Below are 20,121 nucleotides of genomic sequence, written 5' to 3' on the forward strand. Positions count from 1 at the left end.
TAAGACGTGGTCTCTGTGTATTAGAAGCACCCAATTTTGTAAGGAAGAACTAGAAACAAATGGCCTATTTGCTCCTCCAAATCGTTCAACTATAATTTTGCTTTTACCCTTAATGTTCCATTCAAGTTGCTTTTTACCAGGACTATCAACTTTCCTTTCTTTCTTTCTTTTAAGAGATGGAGTCTCACCATGTTGCCCAGGCTGGATTGGAACTCCTGGGCTCAAGCAATTCTCCCAGTTCAGCCTCCTGAGTAGCTGGAACTATAGGTGTATGCCACTGTGCCCAGTTCAACTTTAAAAAAAAGTTAAGTCTTGCCAAGGGCAATAGTGAGAAGGGGAAAAAGAGTAGAACAGGAGTTTGATCTGTACCTGACTGTGAACAATCAATGGAGATAATTCACTACCTTGGGACCAGCACCAATTTTTTAATGGTTAAATGGAAAGGACATTTTGCATACCTTATCAAACCTTTCTGCAAAATTTGACTACTCTCCTTCTTGATGTTTTCTCCTTCCTTGGCTTTTTTGATACTCCTCTTTTCTAGTCTGTCTCTGTGTGTCTGTCTCTCTCCCATTGCTTCTCCACGTTTTCCGCCCATCTCTTCAATGTGCTGTTCCCTGAGAGTTCTGCTCTCCTTCCTCATCTCTTTTCACTTTATTCCAGTAGGTTACTGCATTCCTAGTAACTGCGAGTTCTCTATCTTCAACGCAGGCCTCTCCTCCAGAGAGATCCAGACAGACAGAGTCAACTAATCCCCTGGAATGTCTAGTAATCCTGGGAAACCCATATATCCATCACTGCCATCTTTATCCCAGTCCCTGCCCATGGAAACTCTTCCTGTTGTATTTTCTATCTTAGGGAAGGATGCTGCCATCAATCCAAGTTGCCTAAGTGAGAAACCTGAGTCTGTCTTGCCTTCTCCCTCTCCAGCATCAGCAACTAAGCCCTGCCTGCTCTATTTCCTTACTGTCTGAAGCTCAATCTACTTTGCTCTCTGCTGTCTACCATAAGCTTGAGCTCACCTGAATAACTAAAGCTGGTCTCCTTTTTTATCTTTTTGAGACAGAGTCTCACTCAGGCTGGAATGCAGTGGTAAGATCATGGCTCACTGCAGCCTTGAGCTCCCAGGCTCAGCCTCCCAAGTAGCTGGGACTACAGGCATGTGCCACCACACCTGGCTAATTTTTGCATTTTTTTGTAGAGACAGAGTTTCACCATGTTGCCCAGGCTGGTCTCGAACTCCTGAGCGCAAGTGATCTGCCTGCCTAAGCCTCCCAAAGTGTTAGGATAATAGGGATGAGCCACTGCGCCCAGCCCTTATTTCCTTTCTTAACCCAACCAATCCAGATATAACTTCTTATAATAAATTCATTGTTGTCACTCTCCTGTTGACAATCCTTTAATAACTCCCTATTACCCAGAGATGCTTTAAACTCACTAGCAGAGTACTGTGGGCAATAGGAGGATCCCAAGTAAGAACTGCAAGTTAATTCAAAATAACAGGCACCTAGAAAGACAGAGGGTAGTAGTTCTAATAAGGCCAGAGAGCTAAGCAAGAGCCATACAATGAAGGACCCTCCACCTTTAGGGAGAACCAATAAAGATGACTGAAGGAATGGCTAACGAGGCAGAGGAACTGAGAGAGGAGTCCAAGAAGCCAGTGACCGGAGTTTTGAGGAGGATCGAGTGATGAACCACGTCATCACTGAGACATGACATAGATTGAGAGTTGATCACTAAATCTGGTATTTTTAATTGCTTGTCTTTTTTTCTATGAGACAGAATCATGCTGTGTCATCCAGGATAGGGTGCAGTGGCATGAACACAGCTCACTGTCGCCTCAACCTCCTGGGCTCAAGTGATCCTCCCATCTTAGATTCCTGAGTAGCTGGGACTACAGGTGCATACCACCAGGCCCAGCTAATTTTTTACTTTTTGTAGAGACAGGGTCTTACTATGTTACTCAGGTTAGTCTTGAACTCCTGAGCTCAAGCAATCCACCTGCCTCAGCCTCCCAAAGTACTGGGATTAAAGGCATGACCCATCTTAGCTGGCCTATCTGTCTGTCTTTTAAAGATACTCAGATCTCTTCCATCTTTAAAAACAATCATCCTTGCATCCAATAATACCCCACCACCTCTCAGAGCTACTGGTCACTCTCTTCCTTTTCTTTGCAGTCCTCCTATTTGGCCTTCCAAAGTGCTGGGATTACAGACAGATGTGAACCATTGCATCCAGTCTCTCTAGTTCAGTGGTGTGATCTCAGCTCACTGCAACCTCCGCATCCTGGGTTCAAGTGATCCTCCCGCCTCAGTCTCTCAAGCAGCTGGGACTACAGACTTGCGCCATCATGCCCAGCTAATTTTTTTTATTTTTAGTAGAGATGGAGTTTCACTATGTTGGCCAGTATGGTCTTGAACTTCCGACCTCAGGAGCACCCACCTCAGCCTCCAAAAGTGCCAGGATTACAGGCGTGAACCACTGTGTCTCGTCCCAGCCTCTTTTCTACTTTTTTATTTTTTTTTAATTTTACTTTAAGTTCTGGGATACATGTGCAGAACGTGCAGGTAAGCTACATAGGTATGTGTGCCATGGTGGTTTGCTGCACCTATCAACTCGTTGTCTAGGTTTTAAGACCCGCATGCATTAGGTATTTGTCCTAATAATCTCCCTCCCTTTGCCCCCAACCCCTTGACAAGCCCCAGTGTGTGATGTTCCCCTCCCTGTGTCCATGTGTTCCTATTGTTCAACTCCCACTTATGAGTGAGAACATGCGGTGTTTGGTTTTCTGTTCCTGTGTTAGTTTGCTGAGAATGATGGCTTCCAGCTTCATCTATGTCTCTGCAAAGGACATGAACTCATTCTCCCAGCCTCTCTTTTCTATGGCCAAAATTATTTAAGTTCTCTCTACTTGTTATCATCACAGTGTTCAACGTTAGATGATTTTCTCCCAAATCTTGAAAAAAAATTTTATTGATTTGCCTGTTCATTAACTTAACAATTAGTGAGCATATGTCTCAGGCAGGATGCAGAGTGGTGAAGGCTACAGCTTTTAGAGTTAGACCTGACTCTGAGTCTACCTCTGCCATTTTTGAGTCATGTGGCCTTTGGTCAGTTACTGAAGTTCTTTTAAGTCTTAATCTCCTCATCTATAAAGCAAGTTTAATAATAAACCAAACCTCACAGGGTACTTGTGAGGACCAAATGAGAAAATGCACTTAAAGCATTCAGCCTGGTGCCTGGTGTGCACTTGGATTTGCTTAATCCTTCAATGGGATCATGTTGCCAACTGCATTCCTACACCAACCTCAATATCAAACCTTCCAGCCATTTGTTTCTTCTTGCTCTTTATCTTTCATCTACTAATCTGTTTTTTTAAGCAGAGCTATTTTCCCTTCTCATTTCTCCATTCTCTTATCCTCAACCTTTCTAAATAAGCAGCAGAGAAATTTCTCTGCCAGTACATCATTTCCTAAACGTTTGTACTTCCCTAAAGTCTTCTGTAACTTTCTTACATGAAGAATCATTTTTTTGCTGTCATTTTCTTGCATGTATATTTATGATCAAAATAATTAAGATAGAAGATCTACTACAAGGCACTTTACAAGCCAAAAGATGGAAATGTCACAAAGCAGGAGGATCTTCTAACATTAACATTGCAAAAATTTAGTTTTATATTTTGAAAGGCAGCAAGCGAAGCCAAAGGAAAAGCCTGAAAGCGTATTTTACATCTTAGGACTTACCTCAATGTACGCCGGTTCTGTCCCAGCAGGTGAGATGTGTGGCTGCCAGTCTTTCGGGGGCTTTGAAAGGTACTTGGAATCTGTTACAACCCATTTGAGCCGGGGCCAACCTAAATCAAACCCAAAGTGAAAACTGAATTACCTAAGCCATCAGGGAAGGAATTCACACTGAACTGGTCATTTTAAATATCAAGAGGCCAAATTAAGATCATTTTATAATCAATAAGATACTTAGTTTTTATTAGTTTTTAGTGGGAAATCACCAGACAATTATACCTTCTTTCAAAAGTACAATCGTTCCACATGCTAATTCCAGGCCTTGACATTACCTCAACAACTGGGAGGTCCATTTGGCAGTGGAAGTCCACTGAGGTTAGTGGTCTATCCTCTGTCTCTACATGTAGCATTTAGCTTTAATGTACAGAGTGGTAGCTTTTTCCAACCATCGGCATAAAGGTTAAGGGTGTGGGCTGTGGAATCAGACAGATTTGGGTTCAAATTGCTGCTCGGCCATTCATTAGCTGTGACTTTGGGCAAGTTATTTAACCTCTCTGTTTCTCAGTTTCCTACTTCTAAAATGGGGATAATAGTGGTATCTACTTCATAAGAATATGAGAACTAAATAGAACCTATATGTAAAGTACCTAGCTATTACTAAATTAAAAACCTAATTAAAGCACTCAGTTTTAACTTTTAACTGATAATTCAGGTACAATATTACTAACCTTTAAACTGTACAATTTCTCCATTCTGTGTTTTTGGCAGTCCTTTTAGACAAACTTCACTGGTAAGAGCTAAGGCAATACCACAGCTTCCTAGCAAGAAGCCAATCTGCTGACCTCCAGCATCCTGTGGAGAAATGATAATGAACATAGGTAGGGGAGCAAATGTGAGTACACTCATGCCCACATCTGACACTTAGTAATGCTCTGTCTGGCACTTTGTGTGTGTGATAACATTCATGGAGCCCCACCAATATCTGGCAATTGTCAAAATCCAATGACAATGTGTTCTTCCAAATAATTTCTACAAAACAAACATTTCCTGAGCACAAATCAAGTATTAACCAGACATTACTAATGATACATCTTATCAGACAAATGTAACCATTTTATTAAAGAATCAGCAACGATCCTCTTTTAGTTTCCAGCAAATTAAATAAATGCTAACATGGCTATCTTCCCCTAGCCTCACCCCAAAATTCAAGAGAAAAGCAAGTCAGGTATGAACAAAATAAATAATGTAAATGGATACTAAATGTCCAAGCTGACAATGAAAGTTAATGGATGGATATACCAAATCCGTATACTCCTTTTATTTTTCTGTTTTAAAAGGGATAGATTTAAGTCTTACACAACAACAGCAGCAAAAACAACAAAAGATATAGTCTAAAGCATTTCCATTAAAATATCGTCTTAGAAGTATCATTATGAAACCACACAAATTCTGCCAACTTAATAATTTAAGAACAACCATATGATTTCCTGATCAAATTAAGGATACTACATCCCAACAACTAGAGTTCTGGGGATGTTATCAATTTGTTTTTTATTTCTTTCAGAAATGCTTTTTCTTTTCTTTCTTTCTTTCTTTCTTTTTTTTTTGAGATGGAGCCTCTCTCTATCACCCAAGAAGCTGGAGTGCAGTGGCATGATCTCGGCTCACTACAACCTCCACCTCCTGGGTTCAGGCTATTATCCTGTTTCAACCTCCCAAGTAGCTGGGACTATAGGAGTGCACCACCATGTCCGGCTAATCCTTGTATTTTTAGTAGAGATGGGGTTTCGTTATGTTGGCCAGGCTGGTTTTGAACTCCTGACCTCAAGTGATCCACCCACCTCGGCCACCCAAAGTGCTAGGATTACAGGCACAAGCTACCGCGGCCTGGCTGATTTCTTTTTTTATTTTTTTGAGACAAGATCTCGCTTTGTCAGGCTGGTATACAGTGGCACAATCTCGACTCACTGCAAACTCCGCCTCTCAGGTTCAAGCAATTCCTCGGCCTCAGCCTCCTGAGTAGCTGGGATTACAGGCTTGTGCCATCACAGCTGGCTAATTTCTGTATTTTTAGTAGAGATGGGATTCCACCATGTTGGCCAGGCTGGTCTCAAACTCCTGACCTCAGGTAATCCACCCACTTCGGCCTCCCAAAGTGTTGGCATTACAGGTGTGAGCCACCGCACCTGGCCAATTTCTATTTATAAATCCACATCCTCCACCATATTCATCTTTGACATCAGCCCTCAGAAATAAACTGCATGACAAAATTAGCATCAAGTGGCTCATGGAGAAATCACTCAAGCATGGAAATCTGTTACATATGCTTCATTTTAGTTGGGCTGATGTATTGTTAAAGTAAAATCTTACAGTCCAGAGAAGTAACCTGTCATCACGCCACCACTTTCCACCTAATGGAAATCCTAGGTCATATGATACAGTTAGAGGAAATCTCTTTACAAAAAGGTCTCAACTACTATAAATGTGGATTATCTATAGCCTCTGAAGCAAAAGTGGGATTCTTTATAAATGATCAGTGTTGAAAGTCAAGTATGCCCCCATGATATTTTATTTTATATCTGAAACACAGTCTTGCTTGCCCTGTTGCCTGGGCTAGGGTGCAGTGGCGTGATCGATCACAGGTCACTGCAGCCTCAATCTCCTGGGTTCAATCAATCCTCCCACCTCAGGTTCTCAAATAGCTGGGTCTACAGATGCACACCGCCATGCCTGGCTATTTTTTTATTATTTGTAGAGATGGGGTCTCCCTATGTTGCCCAGGCTGGTCTCGACCTCCTGGGCTCAAGCAACCTGCCCACCTCAACCTCCCAAAGTGCTAGGATTACAGGTGTGAGTCACCATGTCTAGTTGCCCCAGTGATATTTATTTATTTATTTATTTAATTTGTTTGTTTGTTTGTTTGTTATTTAGACAGAGTCTTGCTCTTGTCGCCCAGGCTGGAGTGCAATGGCATGATCTCAGCTTACTGCAAGCTCCACCTCCTGGGTTCATGCCATTCTCCTGCCTCAGCCTCCCGAGTAGCTGGGACCACAGGCGCCTGCCACCATACCCAACTAATTTTTTGGTATTTTTTAGTAGAGACGGGGTTTCACTATGTTAGCAGGATGGTCTCCATCTCCTGACCCCGTGATTCACCCGCCACAGCCTCCCAAAATGCTGGGATTACAGGCACGAGCCACTGTGCCCGGCCTCGCCCCAGTGGTATTTTAAATGATATACAATACTATACAAATTCTATCCTAATTGAAAATATGTTATTTGCATAAAACTTGTAAATATTTAATAAATACTTTTTCTACAAATTTCATGTTTTTAGAAAGTGAAGCTGAGTACTTCCAAAAATGGTCGAACAGTTTTTAATGTTGTGACTGCATCTATCCAAGAACTCAATGCCTGCCATGTCACATCAGGCTACATTCCTCTTAAATTTAGCAATGTTACCTTTCTGGTAAGAGGTACCTCTATAGGCACTGGAATCACTTCTGCCAGGAGGCATCCATAAAAAGCCACCATAAACATGACTGGATCATTGTTGGGGTAAACCAGGGCTACCTAAAATTCATAATGACATCCAGTTTAACAGAGGAATAAAACCATACTAATGCTTTCAATGTCACTGTCTAAGTATATAATATTTATCATGAACACAATAAATCAAACTATTTAATAGCCATCTGCTCAAAAGGAAATTAAGTTACTGAGATAGAGACACACATCTAAAAAGATCTCCGACATGCCCACGATTATACTACACATTTTGTGTACTATACTATAATGCATTCATCCTCATCCTCATCACAATTTTTCACTTAATGCTTTTGGTGATTTAGCAAAAAACAAACCATCTTAAGCATTAATTACTTAGGAAACCCAAGGCAATTTACTTTAGTGTAGGGCTAAGGCAATAAAATAAATGTAATGGATCTCTCCAGATAGAACAACATATTAAAGAATAAACTTTACATCTCTGTAGAGAGCCTACAACTGTGGATTGACTTGATCACTATGTTAGGGCCAACAGAAGTTTTCTTACTTTTTTTTTTTTCTTAGACGGAGTCTTACTCTGTCGCCCAGGCTGGAGTGCAGTGGCGCGATCCTGGCTCACTGCAAGCTCCGCCTCCTGGTTTCACATCATTCTCCTGCCTCAGTCTCCCGAGTAGCTGAGACTACAGGCGCCCGCCACCGTATCTGGCTATTTTAAAATATTTTTAGTAGAGATGGGGTTTCACTATGTTAGCCAGGATGGTCTCAACTGATCTCCTGACTTCGTGATCTGCCCGCCTCGGCCTCCCAAAGTGCTGGGATTACAGGTGTGAGCCACCGTGCCCGACCAGTTTTCTTACTCTCTAATTCATTGTATTAATCCTTGTTCCCTTACCCAACAATGCAAATGTTTCTAGTAGGAGGGCATTTGGTAATAGGTGTAAGCAATACTGGCAGAAACCGTATGGCTATACAGTTAATTCATTAATAGAACATAAACCGTGAAACCTCTATAATAAGTTCAAACCTGTGATCTCACCTGTAACACATCACAGAGATAAGTGACTTTTCCTAATTCACTCCAGGAATGCAAAAACACAAAAGTCACTACCACTGCGGAGTTTGTTACTTGGCTGGGATACTCTCAGATTAACATTTGAAACTTAATTACGTCATGAGACTTGTTTCCCCTTCTTTTGCTTTCAAATACTCTTAACTCACTCCCAGGAGAAGTTCGCTTTTGAACTTTTGAATTTTCCTAGGGTTCTGGAAAATTAATTCCACAAGACATTTAAACAACCCATTTCCTTCCTGCACAGTGTCCATGTTGCTAGGGAGACACAAAATCATCCGCTTAGGGTTCAGGAGGACAAGGAAACACTCATGTGTCACATTTATAAGTAAAAGTCATGCTTTATGTGCCCTTTGTCACAATGCAAAAGTATTTTCAACAGGCTTAGTTTAGGAGATTCCATATCATAAGCCAATCAAAATAAGTCTGTTGTGTAGTTGGTGTTTCATTCTATGAATTCCAAATGAAAAGTAATGGTAAAAAGTGATCATATTTGGAAAGTCATTAATAGGAAAAATATCTTCAAAAATTAAAAAAACATTTAATGTCCCCTCAAATTAAAGGAGAAATAAAACTATGTCAACTAGTTTTTTCTTTTCTTTCTTTTTTTTTCTTTTCGAGACAGAGACTCACTCTGCCGCCCAGGCTGGAGTGCAGTGGCGCAATCTCGGCTCACTGCAAGCTCTGCCTCCCGGGTTCACGCCATTCTCCTGCCTCAGCCTCCTGAGTAGCTGGGACTACAGGCGCCCACCACCACGCCCGGCTAATTTTTTGTATTTTTAGTAGAGACGGGGTTTCACCGTGTTAGCCAGGATGGTCTCGATCTCCTGACCCGGTGATCCACCCGCCTTGGCCTCCCAAAGTGCTAGGATTACAGGCGTGAGCCACTGTGCCCGGCCCAATTAGTTTTTTCTTAAAAGTAACATGAATCTTCCTCTCTTTTTACATAAAACCACAGAAAAATGTTTTAAAAGATGGGGTCTCACTATGTTGTTGCCCAGGCTAGTCTAAAACTCCTGGCTTCAAGTGATCGTCACACCTCACGTCCCAAAGTGCTGGGATTACAGGTGTGAACCACTGCACCCAGTCCGTGTTTGAGGCATTTTGTAAAGAGGAGGAAAAATAAAAATAAAAAAAATCAAAGAGCAAATTTTGTTGCTGTTTTCTTGTTGTCTAAAGATTCAAATATTTATTTCTGGAAAGACTAAGGTTTCTCTTTCTTTTTATTAGCACCTAAAGAGATTAATGACTGGCAGCTACAGGAAAGGACATGTGAATTTCCTTCAACCCAGGAATATGAGAATTATCATCTGGCATTGGGCTAACCTGGGTTTGAACCAAACCACTTTTATTTTTCCAAAAATAAGAGTTATATAAATTTTCCTGTTGTATATTAAAACTCCAGAATATTAGAATATTAGCATATTAGAAAACAATAAACACCACCTCCCTAAAACCAAAATGCCAATTACCCTGTCTCCAGGTTTTAACACAGGTTCATTTTTGGTCCCCAGTTTATTAAGAAGTGTGTAGGCCAACTTTAAACTTCTGCTCCACAACTTTCCTGAAAAAAAGAAAAAAAAAGTCTTACAGAAAAAAAAAAAAAACAGGTCTACCTCAATGAAACAATATTCAGATCATCAGCATAGTCAGTGAGACAATGGTCACTACCAAATGATGGGTTAGATGAGTATCATTCACCTCCCAACACACAGTAGGCCTCCCCACAAAAGCTTTATATTCATTCTAGTTTACAAAAGCCAGTCATGCCTTGAAACAGAAATAAAACATCACCAGATGCTCATCCTGGTTTACATAATATTTCAAATTCTTTTCTGAAATAATCTGCATATCCTTAGAAATAATTTGATGTAAACTGATCACACTGAAAGGAAGGAAAACAATATTTTTAATTACAAGACTGAAAATCAGAAGGATACTTCTGTTCTAAGCTTTTTTTTTTTTTTTAACCAAAAAAAAGACAAAGTCTCGCTCTGTTGCTCAGGCTGGAGTGCAGTGGTGTGATCTCGGCTCACTGCAACCTCTGTCTCCCGGGTTAGAGTAATTCTCGCTTCAGCCTCCCAAGTAGCTGGGACTACAGGTGTGTGTCACCACATTTGGCTAATTTTTGTATTTTTAATAGAGACGGGGTTTTGCCATGTTGTCTGGGCTGGTCTCAAATTCCTGGCCTCAGGTGATCCACCTGTCTCAGCCTCCCAAAGTGTTGGGATTACAGGCATGAGCCACCGTGCCTGGCCAGCTTTTTAAAAAATTTATGAATATCTTCAGAAATGTTCTAAGCTTTTTCTGAAAAACCACTCACATAGGTGGTATCAGACACTTGAGGAAACTGCAAAGCAAAAGCATGACTCAAATGATTGAACATTCCATACTGCTGTAATTTAGTGAAAACAAACACTAAAATGGAATTATCTGTATGAACATGTGGATGTATTCATAGATGTTAAATAAATATGCAAAGATTTGGCCAGCTAAACGCTTTCTTTAAGGGTTATATGAATGAAATGTATATATAGCTTCTGAGGTGAATGTTAAAACAATTTTGGCAAAAACAAACAAAAAATGCTTTTCTTTTCCTATTCCCTCCCCTCCACCACCCTTAGAAATTCTTATTTTAGATTATGAGATAAGCAAAAGGGAAATTATGTTATTTTAAATAGCTATGTTATTTTATATACAATTTATTCAGAGGGGCATCCAAAGTTTAAACCATGTCAACCTGTGTAATTCTTTAAAACCTTGTTTTCCTCAAAGATTATTTTCTATCTAGGTCTATGGACACTGTGCTCCACTTGCAAAGGAGAAAAGGAATCTGTTTGAATAAACTAGTACAAAATCTCATAGCCCAGGGTTGACCCCATTTTTCCTTGAAGTTATTTTAAAAAGAAAAATTTTAGCTGGTATGCAAAATTAAATGGAAAAGTACTCATTCTTTGTTCATTACAGAATTTTGTGCCTATTATAATCAAGAAGCAGGATGGAATAAAGATTCAACAAGTAATCAGTTTCAACTGTTAGATAAAACCATCTGATTTTCACCATACATCATTAATACTGACCAAATGTTTTTCTAAAATTCTCTTGTAATGTTAAAACATCTACGGATGTGCAAAGTCTCTCTTCTTTTTGCTGCCTTTTAAATATTAGCTGGCTTGCAAATACCGCTTTAGCAAATGAAAATATTTGGCAATAGCTTTACTTATAACTTAGGATCCTTTTAAATTATTGAAAAAAATCTACTGAAACATAATGGCCAGCAACTGCTAAGTATCTAGATAAAAACGCTACCCATGATATTCTGAAGAACTCTCGGAGAGAAGGATCTGGAATCTTGCAGACTCACCATATGTAAGAGTGTAAACTGGTTTCCCTGTCATGTCCAGTGCAGTCAGACAGGAGCATTTTGCTTGAGTGGTACCCCAGCGCTGCAGGGCAGATTCAAGAGCAGGAGGCCAGTTACAGATGACTCCTAAAGGCTCTCCTTTCACAGGGGTCATCTGCCGTCCCTCCGGCTTGGGCTGGTTGGGGTCTGGCTGAGGTACTGCACCAGGAAAAGACCAGTGGGTGAAATGAGTACAAATACCAATGAACACAACGTAGGTCTCTAATCTCAACTGCATCTTCCTTTTCATTTCATATTTATCTGGTTTAAACTCACTTTGAGAAAGGACATGGTTAGAAATTGTGGTCCACAAACTGGGCCTTAATTCAATTTTCCACTTAAATGTGAAATCATATTCAATATATTCTATGCAATGAACAAATCCCGACCCTGACAAAGGAAATCACTGCATATATAGAATAGCACAAAATACACATTTTTGTAGCAATTTCACAATTTTTGGCAAATTTGTTTTTAAATCTTTACAGTTTGTGTCCAGTGTGAGAGAGCCAGGTTCTACTATACCAGATTATGTTTAATGAGAAAGCATTACACTGTGAGTCAGAAAGTCCAAGTTTACATTGACTTTTTACTAGCATTACCCTAGGCAAATTGATTTACCTGAGCTTGGCTTTCCTCATCTGTAAAATGGGGATAGTAACAGTTATACCTCAGAGTCATTACTTCACTCCAATAGATAATGGGCATAAACCACAATATCCTATGTCTCCACACCTCTGCGCTCATCTCGTATGGCCAATCCCTTTGCCTCCTGGTGAACTCTTCCTCATCCTTTTCAGGACTCTTCCTCATCCTTTTCAGGACTGAAACAGCACATTCTCTGGGAACAATTCCCAACTACTCCCTGAGGAGACTATTGCTTCCTTAGTGCTCCCACGTTGCCCTTAGGAAAGCACTGAGGATCCTCAAGGACTCCTTTTACCGTACAAGTTTTCCCCCACAAAGGCTGATGACTTCTTGAGGAAAGGGGTGGCTCTTACTCCCCTTACTGCCTATAGTGTCTAATACTTCAAGGCTGTTCAATAATGTCAGCTGAATTGAATTTGGGTGTGTTTAGGGGGAGCTAATTATTAACATGCTTATTCCAGAGATTGGGGTGAATATTTCATACCCTTTTACAGATAAAACAAAAATCCTCTTAATTTTTCTAAAATGAACACGCATTATTCAAACAATAAAAATCAAAAAAAGAATCCTACATTTTGTTTTCTCCCTGAGACGGAGTCTTGCTCTGTCGCCCACGCTGGAGTGCAGTGGAGCAGTCTCGGCTCACTGCAACCTCTGCCTCCCGGGTTCAAGCAATTCTCCTGCCTCAGTCTCCCAAGTAGCTGGGATTATAGGTGCCCGCCACCACGCCTGGCTAATTTTTGTATTTTTAGCAGACGGGGTTTCACCATGTTGGCCAGGCTGGTCTTGAACTCCTGACCTTAGGTGATCCACTTGCCTCAGCCTCCCAGAGTGCTGGGATTACAGGCGTGAGTCACTGTGCCCGGTCAAAGCCTGCGTTTTTGAGGCAGGAAAGATAATTTACACGTGCAACAAAAAGTCAAGTATTTACTGAGTGTCAATTATGTTCACAGGATATGATAAACACTGAGAAAATAAATGCTGCACACATAACTCTTTGAACAAACATTATGCCTAGTAAGTGCCTGGTGTAAGGAATATGGAATCTGAGCTCTTGAGGAGTATCTAGAGTGCACCAGGGGACACAAACACACACAGACTCAGCACTAAGGCTAGGAAAATATGAGCAGTGCGTGACAGACGCATGGACAAGGAGGGCAGAAGTGGGGCACGTCTCCACCTGGAGGAGGAAATGTCTGAGCTGAGTCTTAAAGGATGAGCAGGAATTAGCCAGGTGAACAAGAGATGAGAAAAGAGGCACGAAACGGAGAAGGGACAGAATGAGCAACAAATCTTAGATGGGCAAATGAAATATGAAATAAATGATATTTTATATAGCTCAATGACAAATCTGGGGATTGTACTTAAGATGCCTTGATTCATTTTTCTACTAACATAAAATTCATGAAATAGTTTCACTCCCCAATTTGCTGCCTTAGGGTAAATAATAAATGTTTCAACTGTCCTTCTGCTTTGTATATTCCCAGACCCTAAACCACCAGATTAACTAAAAAAAAAAATAAACACGGGTGTTTCTAAATAAGTATTTTATTTGTTTGGACAGACTATGTATAGAGTAGGCATTGTTTCTGGCCATGAAAGCTGACATTATCACCATTGTCCATTAGGCTTCAGTGCAGATTCTGGGGCATGCTCTTTCAGATTTCCAAAGACATACAGGTATTTTTCTTTTCCAAATGTAAAAATTACTCAAACAAGCAACTACTGCCTATTTATATTGGTAATTAATGGAAAGTTGTTAGTTCTATTCTGCCAATGCAATTTTTTCAGGTAAGATTCCTGTTAAACCCTGACCTTCATGTGCCTGGTCAATACCCAATGCTAGAAACACTGGAGAGGCTATTGCTGGCATGGGCATCTTGAACATCAGTACATCATGAAAGACATCCACCATTCAATGAGTTTAGTGATTCCTAAAGAAACAGATACTCATCTTAACCTCATATGTCAGGTTGCTTTCTGCGGCATAAATTGGGCTAAGACCAGATCTAGTCTACCAATGTACCTAATTCTATTAACAAGCTGATGTGATCAAAACCTATTACTATTAGTCTCAGGACATAAAAACAGACTACAAAGCTACCAAGGCTTAGCTCTTTCAACAAAAGCTTTTCTTAGGTAGATCTATTTGTCTAGATCTATTGTCATCATTCTATACTTATCAAATGGCCATGCTCATTTTATCCATACTCACACCCATTCCCCTTCCCTATTAAATCCTAGATATATGATTTCATCCATAATTTAAAAATTACTGAATGAATAAATCACTCTTACACTTCCTCTGTGAAGCCTTTCCTAACCCAGATGGAACTGATTTCTTCCCTTCTCAGAAGTGCTTATATTGGCTGATAGATACTTAATACTTAGCTATTCACACGGATATATTTTAGCACCTGTCTAAACTGTAAACATGAAGGAAATAACTGTATTTTTATAAATCTTTGAAACTTTTCACCATCAAACACGCTGTCTTGTAGAAAGCAGAAATATATGTAGTGATTGGTTGCTTCATAAAAGGACTACATTATACGAAAAAAAGAGTAGGCAAACTTTTGAGGTTGAATTTGATATCCACATTCAAGAAAATGCCAAATATAAATAACTCATAAAATCATGTATTTGGGATAGTTCCTACTTTCAAAGAGTTTATTTCCAAAGACAGTTCTATGCTTCATGGTTATCTCTTTGCCTTTCTTCCCTCTTCCTCCCTCCCTCCTTAATTTTCATCTAAGATCTAAAATGCAGATGATCATTAGGGAAAAAAGAGCAGAGAATGATGAACTCTTTGAACCAAGAACTGTGTCTTGTTCATCCTTTAATCCTACAGTACTTGACACATAGTAACTGCTTAAGATAAATTTATTTAATGAATACATGTTTTTGGTATTTTTACTACTACCTTCCACAATTTCTTCAGAGTCATCCACAAAAAATTCCTTTAAGGGAGGCCTTTTGGGTCGTTTCAGAGTGTTCAGAAGCTGCTGGATTTTTGTAGATACTCTGCTACTGACAGGAACACCTGTAAGGGAAAAAATGGTAAGTTAAAATTCGCTGACTGTAAGGATATTTTAGTTCCACAGTTCCCTCAGGAGCTTTTATTTCTAAGGCCGTTTGGCCTTTGTCCACAGTTTCCTTCTCTTTCGAGGAGACCAAATATGCACACAATAAGTTTTATGACAACAGAGAACAAATATGGTACTATTATTATTAATACATGGCTTAAGGATTTCACCTAATCTTCCTTTTCTGTTATTCTTTTTTTTTTTTTTTTTTTTTGACATGGAGTCTCACTGTCTCCCCGGGCTGGAGTGCAGTGGCACGATCTCCGCTCACTGCAAGCTCCACCTAATTTTTTGTATTTTTAGTAGAGATGCGGTTTCACCATGTTAGCCAGGATGGTCTCGATCTCCTGACCTCACGATCCACCTGCCTCGGCCTCCCAAAGTGCTGGGATTACAGGCGTGAGCCATTGCGCCCAGCCCTCTGTTATTCTTTTCTTTTTCCACATTCAGGTTTTTGTTCAAAGTATCTTCTGGAAGTATCCACTAAGTTCGATTAAGTGGCAATACTGCCACTGTGCAGATGATGGAAACAAGGTACCCAGGATTAGTTATTAGTGGGCCAAGTACAGTGTAGTTCTGCAACTGCTGGGCTAGTTAGGAGCTACTGTTCATAATCTGAATTTTTCTAGTTTAGTTTACACTACAATTGAGCTACCAAAAACAACTCCTTACCGTCAGCTGTATCCATAAGGCTGGACCTGTTGGATCCTTTGTGCATGCCTTTAACTATCCCGGAGGGGGGCAGGTCAATGTTTGCTGGGCGAATTGAGGAAGATGATGAGGAGGAAGAGGTAGTTGTAGTGACATCAGGAGGAGCAGAGAAATTCTCTGAGAGGAGAAAACAAAATTTAGACTTATATTAGCAGCAAAACTAAGAAACTTTAAATCTTTGGGGTTTTTTTAACAAGGAAGAAAAGTACATAAATGGGGGTACTGGCGACTGTAAAACAACCTTTAAAAATCAGATTCTACTAGCAAGACACAAAGGGAGAACAATAAGTAAAGTCAGGGTATATCAGCTTTACAAAATTATTATTTTGTAAGACTTGAGTAGCCTTAGTAAGATCAAATCACACATTCAATGTTTCTCAAAACATCATTTTCTACACAGAAAGGCTGGTAGAAATCCAGTGTTATAGAATAATCATAATAAAACTTGCAGTAACCTCAAAATGGAACCAAATAACATCATAACTGGCTACTAATATTGTAGTCTCTTGAACATTTCTTGATGATGGTTTATCTAGAATGTTTCCCCTTCTACCAAAGACCAAACTCATATCTTGAAAGTGGGTCAGACTGCACAAGTTTCCAGATGAAAAAAAAAAAAAAAAACTAGATAAAGTCCACTTTTAACTTTTATACAATAATCCATAGGTAATTTGGATCTCCTTGACAGACAAGGTTCTTCCCTTGCTCCAAGTAGAGACTAAATAGTGTTATTCTACTCTACTGCACATAGGGATTCTTTTTATTTTTCAGACAGGGTCTCTCGCTGTTGCCCAGCCAGGAATGCAGTGGTGCAATCACAGCTCACTACAGCCTCAACCTCCTGGGCTCAAGTGAGCCTCCCACCTCAGCCTCCGAAGTATGGGGACCACAGGTTCACACCACCACACCCAGCTAATACTTGTATTTTTAGTAGAGATGGAGTCTTGCCATGCTGCCCAGGCTGGTCTCGAACTCCTGGGCTCAAGCGATCCTCCCACCAATGCCTCCCAAAGTGCTGGGATTACAGGCATGTACCACCACACCAGGTCTCAAGATTCTTAACATGGAGAAACTGAATGAGTAAACTGGAAAAGATCCCTGTGCAACAGGGGCATGTAACGACAACAAAAAACATCACATAGTTTTTAGTGGCTTTTTGTGATTCTTGTAAGTCATATATTTTCCTCCCTCTAATTTCCTTCTTCTTACTTCTCCAGATGTTTTCTTCTAAGTTTTTTGTAAAACTTAAAAAAGGAAAAAAGCATAATACAAACAATTTCTAAAATAGATTTGGGGGTAAGGTCTCTATACCCCTTAAGTCTATAATTACTAGTCGAATAGTCTTTAAAGTTTTAAGTATACTAACATGAGTATATTCCAGTATATCTTTCTGTAGGATAATGTGGTAACAAAAAGCATTAAAACAGACTTTTTTTTTTTGTGGTCCAGCAATTCAAACTTATAGGAATACAACCTAAGGAAATAATCAGACAAATGCACAAAGTTGTGTGTTCCAGCATGTTCAATCCAACAGTTTTTATAATAGCAAAAAACTGGATACTATTTAATAGAGGAACAGCCAAATAAACCAGGGCAGAGAGTCACACAATAGTGTATATTGAAACCATAAAAATAATAGTGTAATGGTAATGATGTAAAAGATGTTCATCACATACTGCTAAGAAAAGCAGGCTATTAACATTATGTTTAGGACAGTTCATTTTTGTAAAGTCAAAACCAAAATCTTACATATGTAAGTAAAATCTAGAAGAATATACACTACAGTAACAACACTAAAGTATTATCCATGGGAGGTAGGATTATAGTTATTTTACTTTTCTTTTACTTATATTTTGGAATTTTTCTATTAGGAACATTAATTACTACTGTTAAGACAAACATCCAAAAAGCAATAATGTGGATAAAATGGTTTCTGTAACTGAACCAATAACTTTTCACAGAGTAGTAGAAGCAATTAAAAATATACGGTTGGATGAAACATCTTGTTAACAAAAATTCAGGTAAAAGTTAACTGGGTATTAGGATAATATATTTAACAAGTAATAATGGTCTTTTTTAGACAGATGTGGAAATAAAACCTCAGCAACCATGGCTCTGTTGCTCCACGACTGGAGAGGTGGTGAATACGCAAATCTTTGTAGCTGCTTCAGGAAGCTCAGGAAATGGCAGGGCAGGGCAGAGCTAAGCGTGCAGGACAAGTCATCAGCTGTTGGCATGTGGGTTTCTAAGAAGGGCAATCATACCCTCAAGGTAGATATTTCTTTAAAAATTATAGTCTTGAATTGAAATTTTTCCAAGTTTTTCTTTTTTTAGAAATCAGTTAACAGAATAAAGATATATTAGGTGATACAGACAGGTCACTAAGATGAAAATTAAGACACCAAACTGCACTGATTGTCGAGAAAAAAAGGGAAAGATATCACAGACACATAATGTTAACACATATTACTTGATGTAATTTGCAACAAGCAATTAAGCAAAAACAGAGATCTGAGCTGTACCTTTATCTGCAGATGTCACAACTCTTTAAAAAACACACACACACAAAACATAAAGCAGGGGCAAGCAAAAGCTACACTCTATACAGTAGCATCTGCAGTGTATCGATAGCAGCTCACAGGGTACCAATATCCTCAGCCTGCACACTTCAGTGTAGCAATATCACAGCAGCAAGGACAACAAATCCAGTCAAGACACAAGGCCTCACTGATATTGGTTCAGCATAGATTTTGCTCAGGTTTAGTGTTTTTGGTTTAACAGAATATAGATAACAATCCTGGGAAAAATCTAAGATGTTACATATTTTAACCTTTGAATAGATTGAATGTTGTTCAGCTGGGATAATTCCACACTGAGACTGGTGTTATATCTTGCAGCTTGAGTATTGCTTATGGAAATAGCTATGGCTTCAGGTGGGCAAAACTACGCACCAATAATGCAGGTGATACATATTATTCCTGTGACAAATGTATTGCTGGTGTTTCCTTCTTTGCCTCATTAACTGTCATGTTCTCTCTAATTCTTTTTTTTAGGCCATACTGAAAAACCTAACACAAACCATAAACTATTTCCTGGATACTGGGAGCCAAATGGAATGTAATTTAGACTTCTTGGGTAGATCCAGCTCCTACCTATTCGAGTATTGGCAAATACATCAGCTAGAGACCCACTGGTTCCTTTGACCTCTCCGTGGGACAGCGTAGAAGATGCAGATGAAGAAGTGGACGATCCCTGAATTGAACGGTTGATCCAGGACTCAGCATTCTGTAAGCTCTGTTGCAAGGCAGCAGAGAGCGCAGCTTGGCGTCTCAGAGAGCCCTCATCCTCAGAGGCCGAAGATGTGTCTGTGTGGAATTAGAAAAAAAGAAGTTCTCGATCCTACCTAGAACAGAGACTTTTCAGTTCTTGCTCATTGCTCACACATTCAGTTTCGACACCAGCAAAACATTCTCATTCTTAAGGTAGATTAATATGTAAAGTTTCTCAAGAATCTCAAGGAAAAGTCTATGGACCAAAGCCTACAAAAATAAAATAGCCTAACCCCACAGGTAATTTTTAATTCTTTTCTTTTAAACTCTTTCAAAACATTTAAATTTCATTCTCGGCTTTTCTGTTGTAAGCTTAATCAGTAAGCTTAAATTGTAAGCTTAAATTTTTCTAGTCTATCTACTTACGTTCAAATAATACTGAAGTACTTATATGTCTTCCTGAATCTCTACTTGTGATATGATGCTACACTGATTTTGACAAAGTATTTATTCGTCTCTAAGGAAATGATCTTGACAGGGAGACATAAAAACTTAATTCTTGCTAAAAATGCATGTCTCAGGTCGGGCATGGTGGCTCAGGCCTGTAATCCCAGCACTTTGGGAGGCTGAGGCAGGCAGATCACCTGAGGTCAGGAGTTCGAGACCAGCCTGGCCAACAAGGTGAAAC

At 39.6% G+C, this 20,121-nt stretch overlaps 1 protein-coding gene across 1 annotated transcript in view; it reads right to left on the reverse strand.

Moving 5' to 3' along the window:
• Positions 1 to 20,121, reverse strand: part of DIP2B (DIP2 disco-interacting protein 2 homolog B (Drosophila)) — a 280,283-nt gene that overhangs the window by 56,372 nt on the left and 203,790 nt on the right. Inside the window, exons 5-12 of the mRNA XM_011936123.1 lie at positions 19,317 to 19,529; positions 16,126 to 16,281; positions 15,291 to 15,410; positions 11,681 to 11,878; positions 9,789 to 9,880; positions 7,203 to 7,313; positions 4,469 to 4,592; positions 3,744 to 3,853 (exon numbers count right to left, since the gene is read on the reverse strand). Of these exons, the coding sequence (XP_011791513.1) occupies positions 3,744 to 3,853; positions 4,469 to 4,592; positions 7,203 to 7,313; positions 9,789 to 9,880; positions 11,681 to 11,878; positions 15,291 to 15,410; positions 16,126 to 16,281; positions 19,317 to 19,529 (1,124 nt within the window). The remainder of the gene's footprint in view (positions 1 to 3,743; positions 3,854 to 4,468; positions 4,593 to 7,202; positions 7,314 to 9,788; positions 9,881 to 11,680; positions 11,879 to 15,290; positions 15,411 to 16,125; positions 16,282 to 19,316; positions 19,530 to 20,121) is intronic.

The sequence above is a fragment of the Colobus angolensis genome, unplaced genomic scaffold (assembly GCF_000951035.1).
Source record: "Colobus angolensis palliatus isolate OR3802 unplaced genomic scaffold, Cang.pa_1.0 Scaffold151, whole genome shotgun sequence".
Taxonomy (NCBI): Eukaryota; Metazoa; Chordata; class Mammalia; order Primates; family Cercopithecidae; genus Colobus; species Colobus angolensis.